Below are 12,231 nucleotides of genomic sequence, written 5' to 3'. Positions count from 1 at the left end.
TGAATACGGGTTCACTCCAGCTCACATCACACTTTAATAATTGGGGCATTTATAGGTGCAGTTTAGCTTTAGCTTCTTGTGACCTGTCATAAGCGGCAGTTAAAATACTTAAGTTCATACTTACTATCCAATTTATTGTAAAAAAAGATCACTGGAGACTTTTTTTTGCAAGGCCACACAAAGTTAGTATTGACAGAAGGCCAAAAACTCCCACTTCATAGACTAGCCATCAACCACAACATTTTACTCCCCTTTCTAGGTTTACCTTGGCACCATTTTAAAATATCTGTAATGTAAAAACAATTTTCTACTCTGGATTTAAAATGGTTCTGGTAAAGTATTGAGCCAGATGTACAATTTCACATATTAAATAAATTGAACAAATCGCTAAATTAACCCCTATTTTGTCTTCACTAGGGAGGGACATTAAAAGCGGAACTTCACTCTCTAAATTAAAGAGTTTGTTACCTCAACACTTCATATTCCTGATATGTGCCTGCTATACCATGTACTTGTGGTAAAAAGTATCCTGTACTCGTTGTATTGCTTCCTTTGTGTGAAGTATCTGGTGATCCAGCCAATCACCCTGCTTTCCTATTTCAAGCTGAGCATGCTATGCATGAGAGCACATCCATCCCAATGTGGTTAGTTTTCTGGTTGTGCTGGGAGAAGTCTGTCTGTCCTCAAATGTTTAGACTTGTGCTGACACCCCCCTCCTGCACAGCCATTCACTGGGAAGAGATCAGTGTACTGCTGTTTCTCCACCCCCCCCCCGAACTGGGTTGTTTACAAGGTAATAATCCACATATTTTAACACTCAATATTTTTAATCCTTATGCTGCTAGCATGACATGCTGGTTGCAGTAGATGGACATATACCAGCCTGCCCATACATGAATCGAAATGTGTCCAGTTCCTGCTCAAGCAACTGAATTAAGCAGCTGAATTTTGATTCATGTATGACTACCTTTACATCTGTTTTGGCTAAGTCTTAAGATAAGAAGGTGCTGAAATAATATTAACTTCTGCTACCCCAAGAACAATATATTCCGAACAGAAGGGCTTTCAATATTACAATACTTTAAAGTAAATTGTAAAGGTTCGTTTTTTTTTTTTTTTTTTTTTTAAATAACAAACATGTCACACTTACCTGCTCTGTGCAAGGGTTTTGCACAGAGCAGCTCTGATCCTCCTTTTCTGGGGTCCCCCGGCGGCGCTCCTGGCTCCTGCTCTTCATCAAGCGCCCCCATAAGGAGCCACTTTCCATGCGTGCGGGCTCCCTCCCAAATCCCGCAGCTGCGTCCATTGACACAGACAGCAGGACTCGGCCCCGACCCCCGACTCCCGTGTCACTGGATTTGATTGACAGCAGCTTGAGCCAATGGCTCCTGCTGCTATCAATCTATGCAATGAGGAGCAGAGACAGCGGCTGGAGCTGCTGTGCTCATCCCCATTGCTGGAACGATCGGGTTCAGGTAAGAAAAAGGGGGGCTCTGGGGGGCAGCTGCAGCACAGAAGGTTTTTCACCTTAATGCATAGAATGCATTAAGGTGAAAAACCTTCAGGGTTTACAACACAAGACAGGTCAGGGATAAAGTTGTGGAGAAGTTTAAAGCAGGGTTAGGTTATACAAAAATATCCCAAGCTTTGAACACCTCACAGAGCACTGTTCAATCCATTATCCGAAAAGGGAAAGAGTATGGCACAACTGCAAACTTACCAAGACACGTCCACCTAAACTGACAAGTCAGGCAAGGAGAGCATTAATCAGAGAAGCAGCCAAGAGGACCATGGTAACTCTGGAGCAGCTGCAGAGATCCACAGCTCAGTTTGGAGAATTTGTCCACAGGACAACTATTAGTCGTGCACTCCACAAATCTGGCATTTATGGAAGAGTGGCAAGAAGAAAGCCATAAGAAGTCCTGTTTACAGTTTGCAAGAAGCCATGTGGGGGACACAGCAAACATGTGGAAGAAAGTGGTCTGGTCAGATGAGGCCAAAATTTAACTTTTTAGCCTGAAAGCAAAACACTATGGGGTTGATTTACTAAAGGCAAATAGGCTGTTCACTTTGCAAGGACGTTTTCCCCAGAGCTTAGTGAATGACGGGAAGCTCTGCTGACTTCCATCATGCAATCATGTGCAAGCAAAAATGCTGTTTTATATTATCACCTGCTTGTGATTTGGTATTCTTTGCAAAGTGAAATTTCACCACATTCACTAAGCTCTGGGGCAAATTTCCTTGCAAAGTCAAACTTCCCTTGCAAAGTAAACAGCCTATTTGCCTTTATTAAATCAAACTATTTGAGTCACTTGAAGTCCCTAACCCAGAATAAGTATACAGATATTTAATGCTCCTTCCTTTACGTAGCACTAATATTAGATAATGGAATATCAGCAATCAATTACAATACGTTTATTGTTCTAAGTGCTTATCAGATCCCCAAAATATTTGGCCATATTCATAAATAACACATGCTCTATAGGAAACTCAGACAAACCTGCGCAGCGGTTTGCCATGGTGTGGCATCATCCTCACTTGGATGTATCCCATAATTCCATCTTTTCTGCACCACATAGATCACTGGCTCAACAGAAATGTTGAATTTTGAAGACCATTTAATCTCAAGATTTCCATGTTGGAGTTCACTGAAGCTTAGTTCCTTCCTTGGCTTCAAAGGAACACCTGTAACACAGCATAAAATTAAACTTGTAACCTCCATGCACTTGGACATGCCTATGTCAAACACAAAGACAGAAAGGTCTCCCTTGGAGGCTACGTGCCTGATATCAATTTGTTTAATAGTTTTTTCCTTCATTTTAACTCATTATAAATAAAAGACATCAAAGCAGATCATCAAACAAAGACATTTCCCATTGCACAAACGTCCTTCTCATAATTTTTCATTTGATGATTTCTAAATGTGCAACAATGTTTTATGCTAGCAATATCAACATACAATTACTTAGTATGAGGCTGAGAAAATTGAGTACTGTCCGTGATACTTTTTTTATTTGCACTAACATACAATTTTTCAGGACAAGTTAGTATGAGGCTGAATTTGAGTGTAATTTTTCCTTAAAAAAAAAGGATATTTTTTTGTGCTGAAAGCAAATAGTAAAAAGAAGATTTCACAATAAAGACTATATATAACAAAATGTACATTTTTAATAGATGTCAGTGACAGAAGCGTGACACTATGTACATAACAATAGAGATGCAGAAGAAACTTGTTCATAGTGAAACACAAGGATGGCTAGGGAAACAAAAATGAATAAAGCTGGTATGTGTTTCAACATTCCAGCATCCATCCAAAAGTAAAATATTGTTTTTGGTTGGACTTGGCCTTTAACTTTTGTGGGAAAAAAATGACTGCAAATAGAAAAAAATATAGCATATACAATTGTGACACAAACCATAGTGTAATAATATAATGTTATTAAAACTTATCATTCTTTTTCAATCTGCAGCGCTGTAATTCTTTTGAAAAAATATAATGCAAAAAAAGCAACCTGATAGTGTTCTATATGCAAATGGTGTACAGAACATCTCCCAGAAATATAATTCCCTGCTTGTGTGATTGGCTCACTGATTTTCCCATAAGTCTGCACTAAGATACAAGGCAGATTTTAGGCATCCTTGCATCCTCTACAACAAACATTTCAATTTTGGTGAGATACGGGATGGGATTGGTGGGATTCGGACCCTGCCCCTTTCCTCATTAGAACCCTGCAAGTGCAGCAGTTGGTCACTAATGAAAAAAGTCCCTCCGATTTACATTCAATTTGCACTTGGACACAGACCACAAACAGTTATTTCTTCAGAATAACAAAAGGTAGGAATCTAAAGCAAAGTTTGTTAATGTTCCTGCAATGTACACTGATCACCCAGAGGCTGATGTTCTTTTCTTAACAAAAGTGGAGTTACTCTTTTTGTTTTTTAATAAATATGTTATAAAAGACTACTTGATAACATTATTCTTTCCAGTACATGTTAAGGTGCATTAAGGCACTGTTTTTGCGTGACAGCATGCATTGCGTTACGACAACTCATGTCAATTCTCCAAAACGTTCTGAAAAACAGACATGTACCATTTTTGGTAAAACATGTGCCTAGGAGCGCCTTGCCTTAGTGCATCTGTGCTGAATCTGTGGCTCTCCAGCTGCTGCGACTCCCAAAAGCAGAAGCATGAGGGGACTTGTAGTTTTGCAACAGCTGCAGGGCCACAGGTTCAGCACCCATGCCTTAGTGCATTGGGGTGCTATTCATTTTCATGAATTTTATGAAAAATGCATGTTATGTGCATTGCGATAATGAGTGTACTGGAAAGGCGTGAATAGATGCTCAATGTTCTTGCATGAGTTTGCCAACATATTGTAATGGCTTTACAAAAAGAGTAGAAACGCTTCACTAAACAAGGCAAACGGGTGAAGCTGTTTCCAATTCAATTATCTAATCATTTGTATGCAGTTTTTTTTACTTCCTTGAACATGTTTGAATATGCAAGGTGAACATTCTCCTTTGCACTTTGCTAAGTGAACAGTTTCTGTAAGGGCTGCAGATGCACGCGGGTGGCATAAATTCTTAATGCCCCCCATTCCACGCACCTGGGAATTGTGCGTACATTTAAAGTCATCAAAACACATGTACCGCAGTACTACTTTTTGCAAGTTTCTGCCTGTTTTGTAGCCCAATGAATTAATGCCCTAAACGCTCCGCATGGAAACATGCATGCAGGACATGAAAAAAAAAACCTTTATGGTGTGAACAAGCCCTAATTAGAGTAAGGACTGGTTCAGACCAGTGCACTACAAGAAAGCATGCATATGTAACACCCAGTATTATGCAACTAATGTTGCTGTAATAAGCACCTCATTGCTTTGGAATGGACTGCTAATTCTTCACTAATGTACCTAAATCAAACCTGCAACCTTTTTTAAATGTCAATTGATCTGCAAAATCAAAGTTTGATGTGAATTTCCTTTACTGATTTACACAGCATATTAGCATAAGCAAAGGCTGTCATTACTGACATTTCCTTCTAAAAATGCTAGCAGCCTGGTATTAATGCTGAATCTTTGGCTTTAATACTTTCTCACTCATTTACCCAAAACAAGTTTACAGTTTAGGCGTTTCTGAAGTCACTTGCTGCATGCTTGACATGGACCAGCAAGTTAAAAGTATTAAAGACATTGGATCAAAGTGACAGACAAACAACTAGCATTTTCAGAAAAAATCAGCTATAGTAGCTTACATATTTCGGTACAAGTTTCCTTTACTACTACTACTACTACTAATAATAATAATAACCACTATAATATTTGAATTTTAAGGTTAAAGGAGAAGCATGGCCAAAGCTCTTTTGGCTTTACTTCTCCTGTGGGTCACAGAAAGGTACTTAGTTCTGCACTTCTGTGACCCATATTCAGCTGACAGCGGGCTAAAGTTCACTGTCGGCTGACATCACTCAGCCAGTCCAGACTCTGGAGAGATCCCAACGCTGATGTCAGGATCCACCCAGATGCCGGCTGGCTCATCCTCTCATTGCACTACTGAGAGCCTGAGCCAGCTGCTCTTGCCCCCTCCACAGCCCAGCAATCCAGTGAGCGCTGGAGGCACAGAGCAGAGAGCCAGTGACTGACAGTCACCAGCCCTCTGTTCACTGAAGACCGAGAACTGAGCGATCAGTGGTCTTTAAAGGCTCAGTTCTCAATGTAGAGGTGGTGGGGGACAGCTGTAGCATCGGACTGATGTTACATCCACCCAGGTGAGTATGAATGTTTGTTTGTTTTTTTAACTTCCTTTTTAAGGTGTACATGAAGTTGAAAATTGCATATATCTATTCCTATATGAATATAAAAATTGGTGGATTCTTCCACTAATAATCTATTCTAATGTAAATGTTCTTACTGTTTTTAGCATAAATTGACAAAGCCATGAGTTTCAAGGTAAACATCTGTTATTTGAGTAAACATTACATATGTTGCACATAGGCACGCAGCCTTCCAATCTAACTCCATGTGATGAGAATCATGAACTATGTCAGATTGAATTTGTTCACTTTAAACTCCATCCTTAATTATGATGTGCAATAATTCTGCAATTTGCATGCAGAAATGCCCCATCTGCTTTGCATTAAGGTCCATTGGACTCGGTTGATTGAAAATCATTCAGCCTTACTTTGCTGAGTGTAATTGTCAACATATGGATTCAAAGAGCACAAAAAAAAGTAACAAGTGCAAGTGTATTTCAGCAGAAACAGGAGTGGCCAGCTCAACCAGATGTGCGCCATTCATTTGATATTATTCTTTAGTAATTTTGCACCAAATTTAAAGCGGGTATGAATAGCAAAACATCATATAATACATTAACTGTAATAAAGGCAGATGTACAATGCCTTGAAAAAGTATTCATACCCCTTGAAATTTTCCACATTTTGTCATGTTACAACCAAAAACGTAAATGCATTTTATTGGGATTTTATGCGATAGACCAACACAAAGTGGCAAATTATTGTGAAGTGGAAGGAAAATGATAAATAGTTTTCACATTTTTTTAGAAATAAATATGTGAAAAGTGTGGCGTGCATTTGTATTCAGCCCCCCTGAGTCAATACTTTGTAGAACCACCTTTCACTGCAATTACAGCTGAAAATCTTTTTGAGGATGTCTCTACCAGCTTTGCACATCTAGAGAGTGACATTTTTGCCCATTCTTCTCTGCAAAATAACTCAAGCTCTGTCAGATTGGATGGAGAGCATCTGTGAACAGCAATTTTCAAGTCTTGCCACAAATTCTCAATTGGAATTTAGGTCTGGACTATGACTGGACCATTCTAACACATGAATATGCTTTGATCTAAACCATTCCATTGTAGCTCTGGCTGTATGTTTAGGGTCGTTGTCCAGCTAAAAGGTGAACCTCTGCCCCAGTCTCAAGTCTTTTGCAGGCTCTACCAGGTTTTCTTCTAAGATTGCCCTGTATTTGGCTCCATCCATCTTCCCATCAACTCTGACCAGCTTCCCTGTCCCTGCTGAAGAAAAGCACCCCCACACGATGCTGCCACCACCATGTTTCACTGTGGGGATGGTGTGTTCAGGGAGATGTGCAGTGTTAGTTTTCCGCCACACATAGGAGTTGATTTACTATGGGCAAATAGACTGTGCACTTTGCAAAGTGCAGTTGCACTTTGCAAGAGCAATTGCTCCAAAGCTTAGTAAATGAGCAGAAGCCCTGCTGACTTCCATCATCCAATCATGTGCAAGCAAAAATGCTGTTTTTTCTATTTTCCTTGCACGTGATTGGGTATTATTTGTGAATCTTTACCTACTTTACTAAGCTCTAGCAGAGTGCAACTGCACTTGGCAAAGTGCATAGTCTGTTTGCCAAATCAACCCCATATTGTTTTGCTTTTAGGCCAAAAAGTTACATTTTGGTCTCATCTGACCAGAGCACCTTCTTCCACATGTTTACTGTGTCCCCCACATGGCTTCTCGCAAACTGTAAACAGGACTTCTTATGGTTTTCTTCTTGCCACTCTTCCATAAATGCCAGATTTGTGGAGTGCACGACTAATAGTTGTCCTATGGACAGATTCTCCCACCTGAGCTGTGGATCTCTGCAGCTCCTCCAGAGTTACCAAGGGCCTCTTGGCTGCTTCTCTGATTAATGCTCTGCTTGCCCGGCCTGTCAGTTTAGGTGGACGTGTCTTGGTAGGTTTGCAGTTGTGCCATACCCTTTCCATTTTCAGATGATGGATTGAACAGTGCTCTGTGAGGTGTTCAAAGCTTAGGATATTTTTGTATAACCTAACCCTGCTTTAAACTTCTCCACAACTTTATCCCTGACCTGTCTGGTGTGTTCCTTGGCCTTCATGATGCTGTTTGTTCACTAAGGTTCTCTAACAAACCTCCAAGGGCTTCACAGAACAGCTGTATTTATACTGAGATTAAATTACACACAGGTAGACTCTATTTACGAATTCGGTGACTTCTGAAGGCAATTGGTTCCTCTAGTTTTTAGTTAGGGGTATCAGAGTAAAGTGGGTCTGAAAACAAATGCATGCCACACTTTTCACATATTTATTTGTAAAAAAAATTGAAAAACTTTTATGATTTTTGCTTCCATTTCACAATTATGTGGCACTTTGTGTTGATCTATCACACAAAATCCCAGTAAAATACATTTAAGTTTTTGGTTGTAACATGACAAAATGTGGAACATGTCAAGGGGTATGAATACTTTTTCAAGGCACTGTACTATAGGTTAAACCAAAAAAACAGTTAATGCAGGCAAGAAACGGTTGCATTGATGTGACATAACTGAATGCTGCTAATCATATCAGTTGTTTATCATTTAAAGGGTCCACTAGTTTTAAAAAGCATGCCCTATTGTTTGTTTATTTTTAAGTTTTGAAGATGACCTCATAGCCTTGGTGTCCAATCTGCGGCACAGGTCCCTGCAAACAGCATTCTATGCTTTTGGTGCTTATTCTACACTGGCTGGACTGGTTTCTACACTATCTTACTTTTCTTCTGTGCTGTTCATCACTTTCCATTTTTATGGGTTTTTCCCTAAATCTTATATATAGGATATATCAAATGATCCAAACCCTGATTTACTTTATGTTTTTTGCAGTCAAGATTGCCATCGCAACAGCTTGGAAATAAACAACAGTTGACTTGGCGCTGATGAAGCTAAACTCTACTTGGATTATGACTAATGAAATCTCGGTTAACACACGATGAGATACCTCCTCACAAGGTATCTCGTACCTAGTAAAAGATATGATATATTTTTGGGTTGGTTACAGTTTTTTTGCACCTTGGGGGGGTCCATGGTAATTTTTGCTTGGGATTTTTTCCTCTCAACTGGAGAATGCCTGCACTTTATACTCTATTTTTCTCCATTGTATGCAATGTTAGTACTATTCTTTTTCTATGTTTTAGCCTATGCAAGTTTGCAACTACCTGCTACCATTATCATTCTAATTTGCTTGTTTGTAGCACATAAAGCCTGCATTGCAGACTACCACCTGCTTCGGTAATTGACCAACAACAACCAATCATTGTGCCTGTAATGGTCTTTAACCTTTTACATGGAAATCTTCAATAAAAAAATATTGAAACAGGATATATGAAATTTAAAAAATCCAATATTGGAAATATCAAATGTAGCACAGGTCATTTTAAGGGGCACAAATATGGAATTGTTGATTTGTAAAGGGGTTCCAGCAGCAGTGATCTCTGCCAGTCTCATGTAACATATATCCATGTTCTCAGTATCCAACAACTCCTATAGTATATCCCCAGTATATGACCATCTCCTATACAGGCGTGGACATGCATGCTTTCTGACCATCGCCTATAGCATATCCACAGTCTCAAATAATCTCTTGCAACATGTCTATAGTCTCTGATCATCCTCTACTGCATGCCTACAGCCTCTGACAGTTTTCTTTGACATTACACTAGCTGAATGTTATGTGTGACCCCTTTGTCTGGATGTACACTTAAGGCCCCATATATCAAGTAAGTTTATCACCTCTGTCCGATAGGAAATCTATTCTCCTTAGAAGATGGAGAACACCCCCTTTGATCATCATTCAATTAATGTACCCTTCTCCTAAGAATTGTTTTGTAAGAATGTGTCTATTGGAATTAATGAAGGTAGACAAGAGGGATTCCAAAGGATTTTTAGATGCTGCAATAGTACTGATAGACAATATAACTCTGTCATTTGACTCAAATGATAATAAGCATCAGTGGCTGATGGTGTATTCTTTTTGGGGGGGTGGCAAACAATCCCCCCGCTCGCTGTCTGCTGGTCGGTCCGGCACTTAGCCCATCTAGGTATTAGGTGGCGGGTTCTGTTCACATTCTCGAGCCCATCCCATTTTGAAGCCTATTAGAGCCTCTGGCTCTAATCGGGCATTTCAAAAAAAACACCCCTTCCATTGGAATCCATGCTTCTGGCATCCTGCAAGGGGCCGGATGCATGGATGGAGGGGCAGCGCCCAAGCGCCCTTAATGGATGCGCTGTCCCAAATGACCATATAAAGACAAGGGAGTAATAATGAATCAAGGAGATGTTGATTCAGTGAAAAATTGTGTCTATTCCAGCACATCATCCACTGAATGATGGATCATTCAGTTTGAGAGTAGTCCAAAGTATCTAGGTAAATTAAAGAGTACAGTGGCAGTGCACGACTAATAGGCGGCACAGTGGTGCAGTGGTAGCACTCTCACCTAGCAGTAAGAAGGGTCACTGGTTCAAATCCCAACCACGACACTACCTGCTTGGAGTTTGCATGTTCTCCCTGTGCCTGCGTGGGTTTCCTCCGGGAACTCCGGTTTCCTCCCACCCTCCAAAGACATGCTGGTAGGTTAATTGGATCCTGTCTAAATTGTCCCTAGTATGTATGAATGTGAGTTAGGGACCTTAGATTGTAAGCCCCTTGAGGGTAGGGACTGATGTGAATGTACAATGTATATGTAAAGCGCTGCGTAAATTGACGGCGCTATATAAGTACCTGAAATAAATAAATAAATAAATAAATAATAAATAAAGAGTAACCCATATTGGTTGCTATGGGTTACCATACTTTGTCCACTGCATTTGCCTTATTTTATCAGCCTTTAGAACTTACAGCTAGAAAAGAGCAAACCAATCCACACAGATTAGGATTCTACCTAGATCAGGGCAATTCAAAGATGACAAATATTGACTGATCTGCTTGACCATGTCCTATTTTGTTAGAACCTATTTTTATTTTTTTTTAATATTGATCCTCTACATTCCCTCCTTTCTGGTGGAAGCAGGGATATTTCTGCCTGCTGCCCCATTGAACTGGTAAAGGGGTTCGTTGGAGCTCTCACCTGTTTGCGAACATGCAAGTCTTAGATAACAAAAAAAATCATTTTAATTCATGTGCAAAAATATAGATTTTCACCACCTGTTCACAGACTTATTGAAAAAGGTATTGGTATTTGCTGGCTTTCACAGACTGTTAACAGAAAAAAATTACATACAATAAATATACCAGAAAAAGATCCCCCCCCCCCCTCCAAATTATCTTTTAAAAAAAGAAAAAAGTAATCAATTTTGAGACTACATTTAACTGCAATGTTCATCTTTTCTTCTACAACTTAAAAAAAAAATCTGCCAAAGAGTAAAGTTGGGTACAGGGACTTAAGAGAATCTCTGTAAGAATACTGGAGTGTGGGATTCTGGGAGACTAAAATGACAGCTAGAGTTAGCAAACTGCGAGTGTAGCTGCATTTTTAAATATTCACTTTTCAGTATGGCCAGTTCTTACATCCTAAATTGTAATTCACAATGATCTCCCAATAAATGTTATAGCAACATAAATACAAAAGAATCATAAAGATAAGCAACCACAGAAGAATGCAGAAAAGAAAAATAAATGCAAGGCAGAAATGGCAACCTGAGCTAGCCCAGGTGGGTCATGTCAGGCAGACTATTTGTTGTGTCTAATCTTTTAATTGCGTAGTTTTAACATTGTTGCCCTAAAACACAGTAGCTCAGGCAGGAAAAGGAAATGCTCTCTAAAGAAATATTTAGAATTTAATCATAGAACAGGAACAGGATACATCTACTCTAGGAGTTATCCAAACTCTACAACAACAATTATAAAATAGTCTATATCAAAACACACTCTATACAAAAGTAAAAATGCTTCTGTTCATGAAATTAGGCTTACTACTATTATATTCTTAAAAACAAAGACATTTATAAATCTATCATATGCACATTAATTGCTCATTTTTGGCATGCTGGAACATGCAGTTCTAGTAAAGGTAATAAAGGATGCAGGTCTTGTGCTTTTTTTTTATGCCTTTTATTTGCATAGGACATGACTTGAAGTTTGTTTCACTCCTGCTTAGGATATTGGTTATTTTGTCCATATATATATATATATATATATATATATATATATATATATATATTTATATTTATAAATTTAGATTATCATTTAGATTATATATTTATATATAATATTTATAAACATTTATATTTATATATATTTAAACACATTTATGATTTTTAAATATATATATATATATATATTTTCTCTTGATTATTTTGTATCCACTGAACCCGGTGCACAAATTTTAATTTTTTTTGTAGGAAACTGCTTTAATAGATGGATACAGTAAAATGTTTTTAAATATATTACTGTTACATTGTTTTTTTAAATTCTTAGACCATT

General features: G+C 38.7%; 1 protein-coding gene across 1 annotated transcript in view; it reads right to left on the bottom strand.

The window, feature by feature from the left end:
- ANOS1 (anosmin 1) overlaps positions 1 to 12,231 on the bottom strand; it is a 227,008-nt gene that overhangs the window by 72,690 nt on the left and 142,087 nt on the right. The window contains exon 5 of the mRNA XM_073616360.1: positions 2,501 to 2,685. Within this exon, the coding sequence (XP_073472461.1) occupies positions 2,501 to 2,685 (185 nt within the window). The remainder of the gene's footprint in view (positions 1 to 2,500; positions 2,686 to 12,231) is intronic.

Source organism: Aquarana catesbeiana, linkage group LG02 (assembly GCF_042186555.1).
Source record: "Aquarana catesbeiana isolate 2022-GZ linkage group LG02, ASM4218655v1, whole genome shotgun sequence".
In the NCBI taxonomy this organism is placed as follows: domain Eukaryota; kingdom Metazoa; phylum Chordata; class Amphibia; order Anura; family Ranidae; genus Aquarana; species Aquarana catesbeiana.
Note: the sequence above shows the minus strand (reverse complement) of the source record. Positions and strands in the feature narration are given on the sequence as shown.